Source organism: Dryobates pubescens, chromosome 5 (genome assembly GCF_014839835.1).
Source record: "Dryobates pubescens isolate bDryPub1 chromosome 5, bDryPub1.pri, whole genome shotgun sequence".
Taxonomy (NCBI): domain Eukaryota; kingdom Metazoa; phylum Chordata; class Aves; order Piciformes; family Picidae; genus Dryobates; species Dryobates pubescens.
In genome coordinates, this window is record NC_071616.1 from 35,255,861 (window position 1) to 35,276,527 (window position 20,667).

The window sequence follows — 20,667 nt, forward strand, 5'->3', positions numbered from 1 at the left end:
CTTATCTGTCAATGTCACTGCATACTAAATGCTTGGAAGGTGGTGGGATAGCCAGTTTCTTTGCTCTATTTGTGGCAGTGACACGAGATGATAGTTGTCTGGCTTTGACTGTCATTGACTAATGACAGATACCTTTGTATGGATACTTGACCAAAGATTAACTTGGTGTACACCCTCTCTTGAAACTGTTCACTAATGCACTGATACTGATTGACAAAGTGTTGTGTTTTTTCCTTCACAAACAATGTTAGAGAAAGCTTTAGTGTAGCTTTTTCCTAAGTGAAGAGCTACCTCAAACAGCTGATTTTTCATGTAGGAAATGACAACTGAAGGGAAAAAACCAAGAATTTTGGCTAAAATTCAAAGCTTAGCTTTACACTGTGTTATCTTCCTCCTGCCACCCAACATCCACATTAGATGCTGGAATCCACCTGCAGAAACCTGTATTTACAAATAGTTGCATGGCAGCTACTGAACAGTGAGGCAGCATTTGTATTCTTTTACCTTAGCAGAGCGAGAAGCTTTCATCTCTGCAATATGGCCTATGTGGTAGCTATTTGTGAGGCTGAGAGGGGGGAATGAACCAAAGTGTTTGTGATTTAAGAAACACTAAGAGCACCTTGAAGTGTCAAAATGCTTAATCGCACTTGGAATGAGTGTGGCACTACTGGGATGTTACAACATCCAACCGAAGGCAGAATTAAAGAGCTGAACTCATTACTTCATTAAAGGAATCAACATCTTACCTTGGCACCTTCAAGTATGTGGGTGTCCTTCTGAAACACATTCTGAACATCTTCTGGAGTTGAGAACTTAATCCAACAGTGGCGTCTGTGAAAGCCTGTATCTTTGTCCTAGTTACCAGTTCAAAAGAGAGAATGCAGTTACTGTTGGAAATACTCACAGAGGCTGCTAAAATCTTTATACTCATAATCAATTTAAGGACTCAGAAATTATCAGGAATTGGCACACTTGCCATTTCAGAAGCCTTTTTCACACTCTTAAGACATTTACTTATATTGGTAGTAGATGGGGGCCTAGCAGAGACTGTTCTGCATCCCTGTCTCTCAATTTGAGTCCAACGATTATAAAACAAATCAAGATTTTAAGTTACAGTTGAAGACTGGAATAATGCACAGCCAGTTACTTCAAACTGCAGTCATTACCTACTATTAAGCCAGGCACAACAGAACTGACATTTAAATGTCTGTCTGATCTGAAAATACGCCTGCCAGAGTACTTCAAAAGCATTCAGCACAATAAAGCAGCTTCTTCGTATTTTAAGAAAGCAGACTGCAATTGAAGATGACAAGCATGAACAGCATCAAAAAAGGTTATTCTTAAAAATAATTTGCCAGCTGGGATAGACAGTTGCCAATAAAGAGAATATAATGCAGGAAAGCCAGGACTACCAAAGTGCCTTTTATCCCAGTTGCTCCCCATCAGAGTTCACAGCAGCTCTGGCACACTGATCAGCAGGCATGACTGGCAGCACTTCTGAACCCAATTGCTTCAGCATTCCAGTGATGCCTTCATTAGGGTGTCTTACACCACTGGCAGGTTTTTATACCTCTGGCAGTTTTAAGCGTTAATCAATGCTCACAAAGTAATCACTGATCAGTTCAGCTTTTATCCGTGATAGAGGCAAGTTTAGGGTAAGCTGCCAGCCTTTTCAGTGAAGCACTCATTCTGTCCGGGCCTGAGGCACAGAGCAGGGCTGGAAGACATCTAAACTTTAGCGTTCAGAAATAATCAAACTGTTTCAAATGATCTCTCCATTTCGAAGCTAGTCCTCAAGTGAGAGTGAGCCCACCAGCTGACTAACTGAAGTTCACTATATGCTGAGGCTAATTTAACAGACCATTACTTCACCTGGAGAAACATGAACAGGAAGGAGAATCTCTACTCAGTTTGCAACTTAAGAGTGAGAAGGGAACACTTTTGACTGTTCCATCTCTTACAAACTATACTTGGTAATATTATCCCTGGTCTCAGAAGATAACTAACCTAAACAGCAGAGGCATGAACCGGAGGCTTGGGAACGTCCTGAAGAGGCTGCCATTTCTGCGTTAGCCTCTGCACTCTGGGTCGAGTATGAACAACAGAAGACTCCTAAGCTCATACCCAAACCTTCAGATTTTTTGTTGGCCAGTGAGATCAGGCACATAACCGCCTTATTAATTGTCAGAAAAAGAATAACTTATGAAGAAAGACCAAGCTTTAGGTTAATTACTCAGAAGTGGCAGCATCGACGAGCTTCCTGAAACTCTTTCAAACCCCATGGAAACCACCAAGCTTCAGTGAAGCCTGGAGCTCGCAAACAAGCTGCGACACCCATTAGGAGAAGGAACTAAGGGTGACGAGCGCCGAAAATCTGACTAGAATACAATACGAAGCTTCCGGAAAGCAGCTCCGAGCCCAAACAGGATCACCCCGCAGGGACCCGGCGAGCGCCAGCCGGTAGCTCCTCCCAGTTTTACCGAGAAGGCACAGCAGCGGCGTGGAAGATGGATAGGTACTCACAAACGGCAGCTGGCACCTCTGTATTGACCCGAACTGGGAAAAGTACTCCTTCAGCTCCTCTGTGGGAGAAACGCACACTTCGTTAGCGGGCCGCGGCACCCCCGCGCAGCCGCCACCGCCGTGGCCCTGCCTCTGTGGCCTGCGCCGGCACACGCGGCGGGGCCGCCTCCTCCCGCGCTGCCCAGACCGCGCCAGCCGTAGCACCGGCAAGGGAAGAGGAGGACGGCGCAGACTCACTGCTCGACACCGTCCAGGGAACCTCAGTCACGAAGATGTCAAAGATCCTCCTTGAACGGCGGCCCACCGCCCGCACCGCGCTGGTAGCTGCCATCTTGAGAGCTGCAGCGGGAAGCGGAGCGGCCGGCCCCGCCCCGGCAGTGCGCAGCGCCGCTCGCCGCGGCCTGGCCAAGATGGCGGCGGCGGCCCTGACCCGGGAGGGCGGGGAGGACGCCTTCCGCCGGCTTTTTCGCTTCTACCGGCAACGCGATGTGTCGGATTTGCGGGGCGTGGTGGACTTCTCCGTGCCGGGGGGGCAGGTAATGCCGAGTTTCTCCTGTTCTCGGCAAGGGGCTGGTCCCAGCGGGCGGCGCGCTCCGGGCTTGCCCCGCGTTATGAGCGGTGTCGCCGTGTTTCAGCGCGGTGCTGTGGCAGCGGTGCCGCAGCCTGTTCTCGCCCTTCGCGCTTAACGTCAAGTCTCTAATGCCGTTCTGTTACTAGCGACAAGGTGCTGCTCTCCAGCGCTGAGCTCTTGCGGGGCGCAGTAGTGTTTAAAAGCCCGTCGTGCGGCAGTTGAACAGAGGCGTGCACGCTTGCGGGCCCAGCGCCCTTCTGTGCATGCAGCGCCCAGGAGCAGGCTTGCCTAGGGTCCCACTGCACCTGCTGCCAAGGGTTTACGGGACGGTGCCCGAGGGCACCCGGCGCTATCCCAGCTGCGCTTGGCCAGCGTGTCGCTTATTCACAGATTTACCACGTTCTGCTTAGGTTTATTTGCTCCCATAATGTTCAGTTGGGGCCCTACACTGCAGCAAGGGATCTCCAAAGCCTCTGCTAGAACTGTGCGAAGGACAGAAGGCAAAAAACCCAGAAGTTTCACTCCTGAAGCTGACACTATTTCCTGACCCTACTAATCCTTGCCTTGTCCCTGAAATACTTGAGTGAGCTCGAGTAGGAGCCGAGATCAGCTCTTTGCTGTGCAGTGTGCACTCAGGATTCTTGCTTTCTTCCTCTTGGTAAAGTTTCTTCTTTCTTACTCCCATATAATAAACGTTTGGCTTAGCTATATGGGCAAGTCCAACCACTGCACTGATCTGAGGCTTGATGTCAGGAGCACATCTGAAGGAGGTAGCCATCATAATTAGTAACGTCCCTTGTCTTGGGTGATGGAGAAATGATCCTTCAAACTCATCTTCTGTTTTGTCACCTCCCAAAGGGATAATGGATGTTGTTAACCAGGGATTTTCTATGTATGAGCCTGCCTATATGGAAAAAAAGAGTAGGGAATGTAGTTAAAATGAAACTTTGCCTAATGTTCCATATTCAAATGCTTGGCTTTGTAGTGTTTTGTTAGAATATATTTTTTTGGTAGCTCCTCAGACTATAATTTTGATAATGACAGACACAAAAACAGACCCATGTGAAAATGTTCAAGGTGTTAGCATTAAACAAGGCAGTTGTTAACATCTCAGCCGTTCTCGAGCATGCAGCAATCCTTTATCAAATAAAGGATTGCAGCATTACAGCCCTTCTGGGAAATCTGAAGTATGTGAAAGCATCACAAGCATCTGTCCCCTCTTCACAGAATTCTTTTTATGCCTGTTACCTTCTAAGATCAGTTGATGGCTTGCTAGTGAAAGCTTTCTCCCAGGTTAAAAACATCTGGCTTTTATCTTTAAGAACCACAGGCCAGGCACGTTGGCTCAGAAATGTTGCTTTTCTCTCAGAAAAGTGCTTCAAGTGATTGAGCTCTTCAGTGAAGTGTGACATATCCCAGCTGCCTTGCCACCAGGCTTATTTAACTGATTCAGCACTTGTAATTCTTCAGTGCAGAAACGGCTTCTGTTCTCCAGGAGCCCTGGCGGCAGCTGGTTGGTAAGCAGTTTGAGACGGCAGAGAAGTGGCAGAGACTTAGCTGAAGGAAGAACCTTCCTGGGGACATTCTGCAGACAGGACTCTGAACTGAGCTCTTCACAGCTGGCAGTCACAGAGCTGGTTTTGGCAGAAAGCTGAAAAATTGGTAAAACTGAGCACGTTGCCAGAAGCTGCTACCGTCTAGTAGTTTAGAGTTTTCTTACAAATTCTGTGTACAAAATGTAGACCCTGTTGCTTGGAAGACATTAACCACAGAGACTTTATTTACACAGAGTCTATGTGCAATGGCCTTAATTTCATAAACACTTTAAATTATCATAAAGTCTTCTCTGTCACTGCCTGCTTACTCCCACAATACCTGGCCAGCTCTTTCCTTTTCCACAACCACATGGAGATCTGGACTGGGGAACCTGCCTCTGTCCTGGCCTCCCTAAGGTGTTTCCCAGCCCTGAAAGAAGGGAGTGGGAACACAGTGGGTAAGTTTGGTTTTGTTCAGCAGCTCTTTGCTTATTGCAGCTTAAATACAAGCATTGTTGTGACCCAAGAGAGTCCATCAGGTAACTATATCCTGCTAAGCCTTGAGCTGTTGACCCTGCTGTTGAAAAGCAGAAAGTGGCACTGTTTTGTTCCGAATTTACAGGGTTTCAGCAGTACTTCACACAACTTTGGCCACTTCATCATTGTATTACTTCTCCTCTAAATTACAGATAAGAATAGGCATCTGCCCTATGGAATCATGACCAACTTGTTATTTGGGACGTTCTACAAAGGTGTAAAGTGTTAGGGGTACCAATTACTGCTTTCTGCTGGATGTTGATAGTGACCAGAATGTGTCCTAATGAGAAGGTTGTACTGTGTAAGTGGACAAATAGCGTTAAATTGTTTTCTCTTTGGTGTAAGTTGTTTGGGGTTTTGCTTATAAATGGAGAACATCTGATCCTCAAGTACTGTGAAAACTGTAGGTACCTTTTGATTCATGTGTTGAGTACATGCTGGCTCTGTTAGCAGCGTGCCCTGTTCTGGTGACAGCTGCTTAGACAGTAGTCGTGTGATACAGTTGGCATTTCTGTAAGACTTGCCTTGGAATATGGCAGCACTCTTTTGCACAGGGGCTGGTTTTGGATAACTGAGTATTTCTTCATTTCAGGGGTGTGGGGCTTTGGTTTTAGTTTGTTGTTGTTTGGGCGGGGTTTTTTTAACCAGATCCATTTCCTTGTGCCAGGTGTTCAGATCACAGCTCAGTGTTTCTTCAGTCAGTGATCAAGATGCCTACAGGGCAGGATTACAGCCAGTTAGCCAGTGGAAAGCCTATGGCCTCAAGGGATATCCAGGTAGGTTATTCTGATTTGAATTAAAATTAAACACAACCTGTTCCCCTTGTCCTGTGACTTGCCACTACTGTGAATCGCCCAGCCCCATCCTTCATGATCTCCACCATTTTAGATACTGGTATGCATTGGTAAGATCCCCTCTCAGTCTTCTCTTTTCCAGGCTAAAGAGTCCCAGGTGTCTCAGCCTCTCCTTGTGAGATGCTCCAGTCCCCCAGTCATTTTTGTGCCCCTCTGTGGGACTCTCTTCAGCGGTTCCCTGTCCATCTTGAAGTGCAGACTGCAGAACTGGACACAATACTACACCCCACACCATTGCTCACAACCCTCTGAGCTCTATCATTCAGCCAGTTCTCAGTCCATCTCACTGTGCTCATCTAGCCCACACTTCCTAAGCTTATGTGTGAGGATGTTGCAGGAGGGTGTCAAAAACTCGCCAAAGGCGAGGTAGTAAACATCCACTGCTCTCCCCTCATCTACCCAGCTGGTCACACCATGACAGAAGGCTATTAGATTGGTCAAGCATCATTTCCCCAGTGTGAATCCATGCAGACTATTCCTGATAATCTTTTCCTTCATGTGCTTAGCAATGACCTGCATGTACTTAGTGTTTGCACACCTTCTCTGTCCATCTGTTCCACTCTTTGGCTATGGTTTTTTTGTACATTTTTAAATTATTTTTTCCACTTTAATCAAAATTTGCCTTGCTGTAATTTGTGACTCTGGCCTCTTCCAATTTTGCTGTGCACGTGAGAAGAATCTGGCTCCACCTTCCCTTCAGGTAGCTGTTATGAATATAGGCCAGTGTGCAATCAGCCTTGGTTGCCGCGAGGGTGCGCTACAGACTCATGCACCCCGGTCCTTTGATTTGGAGCTGCTCCTTGGGCCTCAGGCTGTGCTGTTGCAGGGTGTTGTGCAAAAAGTAGTATCCAGCATACCAACTGCTGTCCCAGTATAGTGTTATCTCTAAGTGTGATGAAGATGAATGTCCTGTTATGTCCAGGTTGTTGACGTAGATAGTCACCAGTCTTGGCCCCCATATTAAACTGAAGAATGCAGCTTGCAACAGCCACTGGTTACACTGAACCATCAAATCACTATTCTTTAAGGCTAGTGGCCCAGCCAGCATTTGCTCACTCTTTTAGTTTATTCATGAAATCCATGAGCCCCCAGTTTGGCTGGAATGATGCTGAAGGAGGCAGACTGGAAAACTTTGCTAAAGCCAAGGTAAAGAGTATCATAGTGTGATAGTATCAGTCAGGGTTGGAAGGGACCACAAGGATCATCTAGTTCCAACCCCCCTGCCATGGGCAGGGACACCCCACACTAGATTAGGCTGGCCAGAGCCTCATCCAGCCTGGGCTTAAACACCTCCAGGGATGGCACCCCAACTACCTCCCTGGACAACCTATTCCAGGGCTTCACCACTCTCATGGTGGAGAACTTCCTCCTCACGTGCAGCCTGAATCTCCCCACCTCCAGCTTCATTCCATTCCCCCTAGTTCTATCACTACCTGAGATCCTGAGAAGTCCCTCCCCAGCCTTCTTGTAGGCCCCCTTCAGATACTGGAACTGGCAGCTCAGTGTAGCAGGCAGTAAGGTTGGTTTGACAAAATTTCCCTTCAGTAAATCCATGCTGTGTTTCTCAACCAGTTTGTGTCTGGAAAATGGCTGTCATTACAGTTTGCCCCATAATCTTACAAGGGTTTTTAGTAAGGCAGATGAGTGTGTAGTTCCCACATCCTCCTTATTTCAAGAATTTTTGTGATTGATTGGTTGGTAGATTAATTTTCCCCCCCCCCTTCACATTTCTTTTGGTTCTTTGGGACTGCAGTCAATGTCATTCTGGGTTGCTATAAAGGCAGCCTACTGTTTCTGTACCTGAGGCAGCCACACTAGCCATCTGGTATGGTTAATACAGGGAGAACTGAATAACTTCAGCAGAATGGCTTCTACCTCTCCTTTTGTTCCACTTACCTGTCATATTAGAGCTGCCCTTGCTTGGTCACTCTTGTCATTTGATGTCTGTCTAAACATTTCTCCCAGAAATTGCATTGCAGCAGGGGCATCACTTTCCATAGCTATAAATTAGCCTCTAGTGTGCTGCAAGATTTTTCTGCAGTGAGAGAACTGCATCTTCTTCTTCAAGACAGATTCTTTTAGTATACAGATCACCAAAGAATTTGGCTTTTGACCATTCCACTCAGACCAACTCTGTTAAAATGAAGAGGTTCAATTGTGCTTGTCAGTGGCATTATTTATCTAGCTCATAAAGATTGCTACTGAGATACTTCTTTCACTCTTCTTCCTCCCATGTGTGGAAGGTCATTGATTAGCACTACTTGCCCTCCCAGGAACTGTTTGTTATGAAGTTAGCATAGAATTTTATAACTAAACTCTGCAACTCTTAGAAATGGAAGGGTTTCTGTCTTTCTTGACATCAGAAGCATAGCAGTAACTCACATTTTAGTTGTTCTCACTTTCGTAAATCTAGACCGATCTGGTTTTTGTTAGGGCTACACAAAGGTTTGGAGACACGTGAGCATGTTCTGAGCTTCTGATGCAAGAATCATAACATTTGGATTCTTGTGCTCAGTTCTGTGTATCCAGGCTTCAATTCCTTCATTAATACCTAGAGAGAGAATACACAAGAGTAGAGCATAATTTCCTGAATGTAGTCAAATGCTTTCAGAATCCCACATCAAAAGCTGTGGACAGGAAGGGCAATATTATTATTATGCTCTATGCAGAGGCCACAAGAAAGTAGAATTAATGCTTCTGGCAAAGCAACTTCTGTAACCAAACCTATCATAGTGCTATACTCTGAAGGTGCAGAGAATGGAGGGAGAAGAATGACAGTATGTTATTAACACACTGAAGGCTCTTTTTCTAACTAGTTAATTTAGTCTTGTGAGGTCTGTGAGATATGCTGGCAGGAAGCATTTTATGTGCTTTTATTACCACTTCTATAAGGCCACAAGGCAGGCTTGTATCCTACTGACATTTCTAGTCTTGCTTCTTCCTTCTTTTCTGTGTTTGACTTGGTGTGACTGAGAAGTTCAAAAACACACAGTAGGGTAAAAACTCAAAACCTCCTTTTCCTTTGTTCCTCCTATGCCCTCATCTCTCCTTGTAAGTGAATTTTGTGTTGACAAGTCTTACTGAATTGACAGTCTTTGAGAGAGTGCCTTGTTCTCCAAGCAGGTACAGTACAGATTAGTAGCATATTCCAGAGACTTATTCATCAATAACTGATGGCCAGCCCTGGCCTAGGGAGAAAATTACAGTGAAGAAACCTGTTAGCACTCCTGGTGATGGAGGCTCTTATGTCAAGGACTCTTGTCCGTTAAGATAGAGACCAAATCAATATATTATTTCTCTGCTAACCCTCTTATTTGAGTTCCTGCTTGAGCTCTGTCTGAGGTGCCTGGCTGAGTGAGTGTGCAGACTAACTACATGTTTATTTTTTGTTAATTAACAATGGCTGCAAAGTATCTGCAGTCAGCAACAAGCAGTTTGGGATATCATATGACTTTCATCCCCTCTGAGTATTGCCATACCAAAATGGATACAATGCTTCATGCTTACTTTCAGGTAAGATTCAAAGGAGAGTTACAGTACTACAGACTTGCTCAGCCTGTGGAATGCTCTCTGCATTCATGACACTACATAACAATAAGGAGATGGCACAGGTTTAGGGGCAGCCAAGGTTAGTTTGAAGTTTACAAAAATAGGCCAGAATTACTTACATTTCGCAGGGTTCAAGAGAAGAATTTTGCTGAAACATTTGAAAAGCAAATATCTTTCAAAGCAGTTGGTTTTCCAAGGTCTTACTGCTTTATCTACCTGGAATCATAGAATCATAGAATGGTTTGGGTTGGACACGACCTCCAAATGTCATCTAGTTCAACCCCCTCTGCAAGTAAGCAGAGGCATCCTCAGTTACCTAGAGCCCTGTCTAGCTTCACCTTGAATATCTCCAGGGATAGGGCCTCAACCACCTCCCTGGGCCACCCATACCAGTGCTCCACCACCCTCACAGTAAAGAACATGTTCCTAACATCCAGTCTAAATCTACTCTTCTCTAGTTTGAAACCATTGTCCCATGTGCTTTACACAGATACTTCCTTTATTGTCATTTTTCCCTGTCTGCTTCCTACCTTGTTGCCACCATTTGTTTGCACTGAAAAAGAACAACAGATTTAAACTTAATTATTCAGACCTGCTACTAGATTTCATCAGCTTACAGGCAAAGTCAGTGGCTGTATGTCTGAGGTGTTTATCAGTACCTGCCATTCCTGTCCTTTGCTCTAGTTCTAGGGAAAAAACCACAACAAAACAAAAGTGCCTAATCACACTTTCTTCCTCACCCTTTTTTCTCTCTGATCAGGGTTTATTTTCATTCTAAACCCTTTCCTCCCGGGCTGCCAGCGTCACTGGGTGAAACAGTGTCTCAAGCTCTACCCCCAGAAACCCAACGTCTGCAACCTGGACCTGCACATGGCTCCTGAGAAGACCATTGACCTGTGGGGACAGAGCAAGGAGCAGCTGAAGTAAGTCCACACAGAAGGTCTCAGCTCTGATAAGGTCTAAGAAAAATGAGCAGAAAAGGCAAGCTGGAAAAGACTGTGTACAAGGTGGCAGTATGCAGATGGTGTCAGATATGCCAAGTTAAAGATGTGTATTTCCAGGCTTGATGTGCATCCTTGTTATTTCTCTGCTTTCACACTCAGAATGGGATTTTGCATAGCAAATTATTCCAAAGCCATCAGTCAGCTGTAAAATAGTGACCCTGGCTGGTATCATGGTGCATGGAAGCTTGCTAAGCTCAGCTGCAAATGGAACCATGAGGTCCTCTGGGCCTCCCGTTTTCCTAAGGCAAAAGAGATCTTTCCAAACACCCTACTCATGCTAGCTCTTCTTCCCAGTCAGGTGTCAGACCTGTAACTTGCAGGTTTTGTGAACTTCCTAGGCCAGCTAGTTCCTGTGGTTTTGTTATCCAAAGTCTTTGGTTTGGTGGGGTTGGTTGGTTTGGGGTTTTTTTATTCAATCTGAGATGGTGATTAAATGTACCATTCTAATGGCAACCCTGCTTACTCTTGAAGATTCCCACAGGTTCAGAGTTCTGTGGCAGACACAGCTGCCCTTCCTCTATCTGATTTGGAAGGTAATGGAGAATTTGTCCAAATTTTGAATTCAAGCAGGAAGTTTTGAAGACAACTTCTTCTTTCTTTTATTTAATGGAAGTCACCTGTTAAAATACATACAAGACAGATGCAGTGCACAATCTTTTAGTCCTTTGGGTATTTATCATTACCTTGTCAATTTCACTGCTCATTTCTCTGCACAGTTGTTTAATGTGATGGAGAGACCAGAGTTTCCTACAACTCTCATCTTCCACCTCGAGCTCATAGTAAAATTGAGATGCTTGAGATTTTTCTTCAGGAATACTTTTGACATCTACAAGAGACAGAACAGCAAAAGCAAGATTTCGACTTCTAAATATTTGTACATAGAAGTTATGCCCCCAGTTGTGTTTTCCAGGCTCAGTCAGAATTAGTAACAGAAATTCAGACACCTTTTTTCATGTTCTATCAAGCGTGACAAAATTGTTCTTTGAAAGTATTGTGCCCTACAGCTGGAAAAAGTGGGGCACTGTTCCACCTTGACAGTTGTTTCCCAGCAGTGCCTCCTGTGCACACAGAGAATGATTGGAGTAGAGGTTAATTTGCAGCTGAAAACAGTGTTTAGAAGAGTGATGGCTGGCAGAAACACTGGCAGTTTTATTAAGCCCTTGTCCAAGTCTTCAAGTGAGCAAACTGCAAACTGCATTTGTGCTTTTACTTGGGACACAGTGAGCAAACTGCACAAACTGCATTTGTGCTTTTACTTGGGACACAGTGAGCAAACTGCACAAACTGCATTTGTGCTTTTACTTGGGACACAGTGCATCCAACTAGCCAACTTGTCTGGAGTGAGAGCCTTTCAGGGAGGCCAGAAATGGAGTGCTTAGCTAAAAAGAGGTCTGCTTCCCAGAGTTGACAAAACTGTCATACTTCCTAAAGCCATCAGATGCATCAATGTGCTCGCATCATGGCTCATCTGCTCTTCTCAGGATGCAGGTATCACAAAGCCCACACAGTTCCTAGAAATGTGTGCTGTGCTATGCTGTCTTCACCAAGAGGAGTCTGGGGATTTTCTTTAGTGCTGGGGACAATTAAAAGCATATCCTCAAGCATAATGAAAAGGCTGGGGGGATTTTACAGGTGCAATAATGACCAGTGAATAAAGGGAGCTTCAGACCAAAGTACCCCGCTCTTCAGTCTTGTTCTCTTTCTAATATAGTTGTACCAGAATTCTTCTGTGTTTTCTTGCAGGAGAACCTGCTGCTACAGCTCTAGGAACTCATTGTTTGCAGATGCACTCAGACTTTCCTCTCCTTAGCAATCACCTGTGAAATCACACACAAAATTAAGTTCTGGGACTAAGGCTCTACTGAGCATGTTAGGGCTCCTACTGTTGTGCAAACACTCCAGCACTGTAGTGGAAGAAGAAGAGCACTTTCAAAAGGCACATGCTAAAAATGTTTAGTTCTGAACATTAAATTTGTCAGTTCAGAGACGCAGAGGAACGAGCTCTGGGCTCTCCCTTGTCTAAATATTGTGTTGCCTGCTTGTGGGCTCCAGAAGTTGTTCCAATCAGCATGTATTTGACAGTTACTGTGTTGCTGCATTATGGTAATTGCAGATGCTATTATTCTATGACAAAGATGGAAACTGGAAAGATTACTTTCTTTCAATAATCAGTGAGCTGTGAAAAAGCACTGAAGGTAAAGAAACTGGTCTTTTATTCCTGTTCCTCCTTTAGCATAGGAGCGATCAGTATGGTAGAAGTGAAGGGTAGAATCAAGCTGTAGAAATCCAGGTGGAAATACACACTAAATGCAGATTCTTGGCTGAGACTTGACCATGGCAGCACAAATATGAATCCTGGTTTGTAAGAGAACATGTCTTACTGAAGTAACGAGGCTCTAAATGAGAACAAACCATCTGGTGCTACTATTTATTATGATGTTCTGAGTGCACTTCCTTTTTCTTTCTTCCTATATCATAACACAACTTGAGAAAAGAAGCTGAAACTCCTAGAAGATAGATGTGTACCCTCCTCTTTTCATGTGGCACTAGCATGTTTCCATCTGATTTGCTATAGTAGTATCTTTTCCATAGGCCATAGCAGGACTCCTCCTGCCTGACAGCAGTTGACAGCAGACCCTGTAGTTTGCACAACCTGCATGAACTGGATTTTTAGAGTCTTTAGAGGAAAAATATAATGGCACTGAAAATAAAAGTTTAGCACTGAATGTTTTAATAGGTTGTCATGGGTGAGTGCATCTCATTAATGTGTGCTGCACTACCAGAAAACCACCCAGAAATTAACACACAGCCTGTTTCTTTTCATTTTGTCTTTGCAGAAGGAAAGGTTCCAGTAAACGGGAGCCCAGAAGCTTACTGGAGAAGCTGCGCTGGGTGACCCTTGGCTACCATTATAATTGGGACACTAAGGTATTGAAATGAAATTCTCTCTTTCTTTTTTCAGCTGTAAGCACTCAGAATGGCAGACAGGAGGGTATCACGCCATAAAATGCTTATGATTGTACAAAACAGCCTTGAGGAAAGGCCTTAACAAACCATGCTTGTAAGAACATTTTAATCTGTGTTAGTTTACTGTGAAGGATTTAACAGCAAATGTTAACAGCTGCATTCCTTCCTTTGAAAAGTAGTGTGGTAGCACATACTTGGCTCTAGGCCTGTTTTATCCTGCTGCTTCAGGGGAGAATGACCCTGAGAGCTTGGAGACAGCTATTTATGAGAAACCCCTTCTTTGGAGGGGCAAGTGAGAGCAGGAAGAGACTGCTGCTGATGTGACTTTGAACTTAAGAGTCTGAGCCAGTATATTACACTCTCACCAACCAACAGCTAATCTGGGGCTCTTAACCAGAATTAAACATTCATGAGACTGAGCCCGATAGAGGCTGAGAAAGGATGGCAGAGTGAATATGCAGTCTTGGTCCAGTATCTGCAATATGCTGATAAATCTGCTTGCAGCCTTATATTTACCAGGTCAGATCCCTTCTGTAACAGCCTATTATTGGGTGGCCTTAATAAAAACTTGGCTGTTCCCTTCCAGCCTTCTCAGAATTACTCACACAAGACAGAAAAATTAGGTTTGCAATTATTCCAGTTCGCCTTATTCTTCAAGGAACAAAGATGCTTGTTTCAGAGCTCTGTTGATGAAATACAGAAATGCCTTTCCATTGGTGGCTTTAGGTAGTGACTAAGTAGATCCTCAAGATGTTGGTACTGACCTTACTGAGTTCAGATTTGCCACACAGATACAATCTTTAACTCCACGATTGATTGAATCCGTGGCAGTCTTGGCGTAGGCCCAGAATGAAATGACAGGAGATAAACTTGCTGTGGTTCTGCCTATGTTGTAGTCATTTTCCAGTCCTTCTCCATGACTATCAGCCAATCTAGAGTTCTCATTCAAGGTGTGTTTCCAGTTGTATTTGCTGCTCTGATGTTCTGGGTGTGGTTTGTTTTTTTCTTTCCACTCTCCTTCCTCCAGAAGTACTCAGCAAATCACCACACTCCTTTCCCCTCAGACCTTGCATTCCTGTCAGAACAAGTGGCTGCAGCCTGTGGGTTCCGAGGTTTCCAAGCCCAAGCAGGAATCTTGAACTACTATCATTTTGACTCTTCACTGGGAATTCATGTGGATGAGTCTGAACTAGACCATTCTCGGCCCCTTTTATCATTCAGGTGAGTCAAGGGAAGTATCTGAGTGTTGTGGAAGGATTGCTGGCTTTTTTATTTCCTCTGGTTGCATATGGTTATAGGAAGTTGGTATGGCTTAGTTGGTTAATTGAATAACATTTGCTCTCTGAAGATTTGAATAGTAGGAGGCTGTAGCTCAAGGGCATAATCTTTTTCTTTGAAGACTGCTTAAAGAGCATGGATGTGGCACCTGGAGTGGAAGAGCTCTTTGCACAGAGCACAGTTCTGTTCTAAAGCAGCAGAGTGGCAATTGGGTACTAACAGGGAAGGGTGAAATACCTGAGCAGAGCTTCAAACCTGGTGAGGCAACTGCTTACACTATGCATACCTTGACCTAGGCCTCCTCTTAGTCTGTTTCCCATGTTCTCATTGTGTAAAGTTCTTGCTAGGAGTCCATCTGGTTTCCTTGTTCTGGATTATATTATTTTCCACAAAGGAATTTAGCTGCTAGTACTTTCTTACTGTACATATAATCATTTATTTTCTCTTCTCTCTCCCTCCTTCATACTATCTCTAGTTTTGGGCAATCCTCAATATTTTTGCTCGGGGGCCTGAAGCGGGAGGAAGCCCCAACAGCAATGTTCATGCACAGTGGAGATATCATGGTGATGTCCGGCCTCAGCCGGCTGCTGTACCATGCCGTACCCCGGGTCCTCCCCAACCTTGAAGGGACAGTTTTGCCTTCATGCCTGGACCAAGCACTCTCGTCAGACCTTCCTGTTGGCTCAGTCATTGAGCACAGCTCCGACGAGGACTGGCAGGTCTGCGCCAAGTACTTGCAGTCTTCCCGCATTAACATGACGATTCGGCAGGTGCTGGCTGAGGGCCAGAAATTTCCAGAGGAATCTGGGACGAACGGAAAGAGCCAAGCAGCCTCTGAAGACAGTCACCATCAGCAGAACAGCAGAGCCAAGAGACATAAACCAAATACAGACAGCTGAGACCAGGAGAACATGCCGGTACAGACCGGACAGGCAACCTCCGTATGGAATTGGGAACTGAAGTAAAGATGCCAGAAGTCACTGGCCTGTATTTGAGTTAATAAACTTCTGCACAGTAAATGTGGCTCTTCTTGCTGTATGAAATGGGTTGGGGAAGAGAATTTAAAAGGAAAAGAAAGAAACTGTTCAGGACCAGGACTTGGGATGAACTCCATTGGCATCCTGTTGCAGATGTTTACTGTGCACTGTTCCCTTAAAAATACAGAGAATTGTAAGCTTGATTCATAACGTGTTCTGTAATGGGCAGGCAGAAAATGCTAGCAAAAGACACGCAATTGCAATGTGTTAAAGAATCCTATTGGGCTTGTAAAGCTCAGCTAAAGGGCAATGACAGGTATGAATGAGAATAGGCTGCTCTGGCTGTGAGACCTACCTGCAGCAATTCCAGAATTACCTCTACAGCAAAAATTGATTCAGTAATCATAAGGGAGCAGCTCCCATGAGCAACACCTGCTATAAGCTTGCTCTAGCCCTGTGCTCTCCTTTTGCCTGCTTGCACCCTCTTACCTGCAGCAGAAGGTGAGCAGTGTTATGAGTGGAACTGGACTTCATTTGCATACCTCAGATTTTAGAGAGAAACAACTGGGGGCAATACCTACTTGGAATGTGTAGTAGGTCCCAGCTGGATCTCCTCCCAACAGTAAATATGTGGCTGAGCCCTACACCCTTCTCCTTTCAAAAATGCCCACTTAAGTGCCTGAAGATTATGGTCCTCCAGTCCCAAGCTAGTATCTTTAAGGAAGAGAATGACTTGCAAGTAGAAGCAATGAACTTGTAAATTAAGTACCTAAAAAACATTAATCAGTGACTATCTCTGCCACCCAAAGATAAATATACTGAAACAAAGAAAAGGACTAGTTTTTGTGCCAGTTCTTTTTTAAGACTCAGACCTTCCTATCTGCTTTTTAATGCAATTTTAATTGTTGGAGTTGAATGCACTGTGTCTGGGGTATTTTGTTGCACTTTCTCAATGAATGAGCTTACTCAGTTTTAAATTAAAGGTCTCTATCAGTTTGGGGCTGGCTTTTTTCGTCATTTCTTTTTTCCTGTTAGTTATTTCAGTGTATTGTTAATGCTCTTGCATCCCTCGTGCTGCTCCTTCCAGGCTTCTTTTGAATCTACTGCCTCTTCCATCTGTCAGCTCTGGTGGAGGAACCCTGCATATGTCTCCAGGGCTACTTTGCTTACAGGCAGTTCAGGATTTGTTAGGTAGTGGCAGAGAGGTGTTGTCTGCAGTATGCAATTTAATATGTAAGTGGCAGCTTTCCCTCGGGGGAAAGCATGTCTGTCTGCTTATTTCATAGGAGGTGAATGTGTCTATGAATGCAATTAATTCCTTTTACAGTACTGCAAAGAGAGCTCAGTAATTTCATGTCTGAAATAATCAGATGTGGGGGTTTAATATCTTATTCTATGACAGAAATGTGTCCTTTCTGTATCCTAGGCCTGGTGTATTTACATCTGAGGTCTGAGAGAGTGAATACTGTCCTGCAGAGAGGTTACAATGTGACTGGAAAGGAGGACTGATTAAGTCAGTCCCAGGAAACAGCAAAGCTCCCTTAGTGGCACCTGAAGGTGCATAATGGAAGGAAAGTATTTGTTTTCTTCACAGTGAGAGGGCAGACTGACTGTCCTTCACCTTTCACTCTTAAGAGGTGAGCCAAGATCTGCCAACTCATTCAGCATTGAAGATGAGAGAAGATGGAGTCATGGAACTAGATCACTATGAACTGGAGCTAGTTTCTTCCTGTCACAGGCTGAGGTTTAAATCCAATGTTCTCATTTCTTAGGTCTTCAGTTCTCTAAAAATATGTAACAAATTGCCAGCAATCATTTATTCCAGCAGTCAATTGTTCTGTGCTTCAAGGACGAGAAGCCATGCTGTTTATCATCTGCACTTTGAAACTAGTGAATGCTGTCAAAATACTGATGGCACTTGGTCAGGGCAAGTATCCAGTCCATTGAAACCTTATGTTTAGATGCAAGGGAGTTGAGAATTTACTGTGTTACTGATTTGCAGTCAGGCTCTTGTGAGTGAGAGGCAGCCCTGATCTAATTCTATATCACACACCCAGAAAATGAAAAGTCCATGACCCAGAAATGGGCACAAGGGAAATGTCCCAGGGGGGAAAAAAAAGTACAGAGGAATAACTATAAGAAGGGAGAATTTCCTGAGCTGTCAGCCTAGCAGAACCATTGATTCTGTGACCACAGTAGAGTACAAATGAGCAAACCACAGAACTGCAAACTGTGCTTCCAGAACATGATGTTGAAGAGGCAGCAGCAGTCCTAGGAGGACATGGGGAATAGGGCTGCATCCAGTGATACACTGCTTATTTTCCTTCTAGGATAAAATGATTTGGAACCACTGATTTTAACTACTCTACAAGGCTCTCAGGCTGCAACATTGCACCGGATTTGTTTAGGTTTGTGATCATACAACAGAATGTTTCATAGCACTGATCACATTTTTGTATCTATAGGTAGCACAACGTTTGTTTGCATTTGTATAGGTGCACACTGAGATAATCTCTACAGCTTTTAATTCCTCTAAAAGAAAAGGGTCCAAGGGTCACAAGCAGAAAATTGCATCAATGGCATAGGCAGCAGTCTTCTGGGGTGATAGCATTGAGGGGTAATGGTTTCAGACTGAGGGTGGATTAACTCCAGATACAAGGGATAAATTCTTTGAGGGTGGTGAGGCACTCCTGGTGCCCAGGTTAGTTGTGGATGCTCCCTCCTTCACTGTTCAAGCACAGGCTGGATGGGGCTTTGAGTAACCTGGTCTTGTGGAAGGTATCCTTGCCTATGGCAGGGTGGTTGGAACTAAATGACCTTTAAGATCCCTTCCAACCCAAACCATTCTATGATTCTCTGTCCTGCTGTGCCCAGCTGAAGGGAGGGAAAGAAGAGGACAGCTGGAGCAATTCTGCAAGAAAATGAATGAGTTGATTACAAGAAGATAATTGTGTGTTTATTTCAAGGCCAAAGGATCTCAAAGCTCTTCCAAAAGGTAGGTCAAGAAGCAAGGCCAATTTATATGAAAACTGAGGGGAAATTAAATGGAAGTAAGGTGAGGTGGCACACTTAACATGTTGATGTGACACTTAAGAATGTAGTGGTGGACTTGGCTGTGTTAGGCTTATGGTTGGATGTGAGAATCTTAAAGGTGTTTTCCAACCTAAATAATTCAATGAGGTATAAGGAAACATTCTCCAAATATTCCTTGTGAAAACTATAGAGAGTAAAAAATGAGTCAACCTAAAAGACATACTGCCTTTCTTCTCTGCTGCTGGGAAGTCAGCACTTGACATTAGCTTTTAGCTTCCTCCTAGGTGAATTTAAAACTCATTCTGTATTTACTGAGGAAGGCCAGAAGAATCAATAAAGGCCTTGGCTTTCTAGAGGTGATCATCTCACCAATCATTTCTGTCTCTGTTCTGCACTAAGGGCTTAGATAAGAAGGTTTTGTTTTTGTTTTCTTTCTCCTTAATGGATAGGATTCTTAATTAGGATGGGGGATAAAATGACTGCAATTTTGCTGTGGCAAATTAAAACCAAAATGAGGTAGCAAAGAGCAGGGTCTGGAGGGGAGGGGAGCAATCAGAGACAGATATTGATTTTGAAATGATGGAGGAGACAAAGGAGAGCACACAGCCTGGAAAGGAGACTCATCTTTCAAAGCACTGTTCTTGCTTAAAAACAATCAGTCTAGGCAGAGGTGTTGGTCACTGCTGAAGCTTCGGGGTTAGCTTTATTTTCAGACAGAATTTAAATTTTGGAAAGACTCACTAGCTCAGAGCTCCTTAGACAAATCTTGAGATTGTGTAGCTTATAATCATGGGATGGAGATGCACAGAAGTAAACCTGAATGGAGCACTGAGAATTCTTAGTAGTGGTAACAAACAATGGTTGGAAATATTTTCTTCCAAAGATGAAGAAAAAGTGTCACTGCTCATAGCCAAGCAGGCAGAGAAGAAACAAACAACATACACTGAATATGGGGCAGGCACCAAGATCTAACACCCTTCTTACTCCTACTCACTGCACAGCACATACCATCTTTTCTTTCTAGGTCTGATATTGTCTTGTCCCAGTAGCTGAGATCAACCTTAGGTACAGCCTTCTGCCACTCCAGTTAGCACACTTTAATGTACACTGGCCTTTTCCCCCTTGGCTTTTCAGAAAGCATTCCTCTAAGATTAAATCAGATGTTAGTCTGACCTTTTGTCAAATATAGCCAGCACCTAGAAAGACTGTCAGAGAACAGTACCAGTCTTGTAATAGCTGGTTTGTCAGCTTGTTCTCCTTGCTATGATGAAACCTGACTTCGCAGCAATGCTGATTGTCAGGTGTCCTCAACAGGGACAGAAAGATTTAAGCAGCAATACTGCAAATCATCTGTAGCCATTCTAAATCCAGCTGAATGCTGCATGCAAATAAGTCCCTTCTCACCCCAGACATCTGAAAACATGCCTCAGGTCCTTTCAAAGCAAAGGGTTTGCCCCACCATGTAGGAGACCTATCTTCTGTTCTTCACACTGACATTGCTCTTTCAAACCTTCATCAGAATGCTGGTGACAAAGCAACATCCAATAGGACTGGCAATTTCTAGGAGATAGTGTGTCCTTGTCCACAATCCTAATTTCCCCCTCTCTTCCTCCTGCCTCCAAGTGCTGCTAGAACAAGAAAAATCTGTCCTTTCCCTACTGATTAGTTCATCTTTGCAGCTCAGCTCAGATCCTGGTATGTCACCTATTCCCTGCCTGAATCCCAACCATAGACAATGCAGGTAATTAGCTGGCAGAGAGAATTCTTCATCCCCTCCTAATGCCCTGTCCTTGCTCATCAACAGCAGAAGCATACCTCTCCAACAACTGTTTCTGTGGC

At 44.3% G+C, this 20,667-nt stretch overlaps 1 protein-coding gene across 1 annotated transcript; it reads left to right on the forward strand.

Annotated features, from left to right (window-relative positions):
- The first annotated feature begins 2,760 nt into the window (after positions 1 to 2,760).
- On the forward strand, positions 2,761 to 16,820 carry ALKBH1 (alkB homolog 1, histone H2A dioxygenase). The gene is made up of 6 exons (XM_009909377.2): positions 2,761 to 3,059; positions 5,834 to 5,942; positions 10,330 to 10,492; positions 13,411 to 13,501; positions 14,568 to 14,761; positions 15,294 to 16,820. The coding sequence occupies exons 1-6, from the start codon at positions 2,796 to 2,798 to the stop codon at positions 15,715 to 15,717; spliced, it is 1,245 nt and encodes a 414-aa protein (XP_009907679.2). The 5' UTR covers positions 2,761 to 2,795; the 3' UTR covers positions 15,718 to 16,820.
- The last annotated feature ends 3,847 nt before the right edge of the window (positions 16,821 to 20,667 follow it).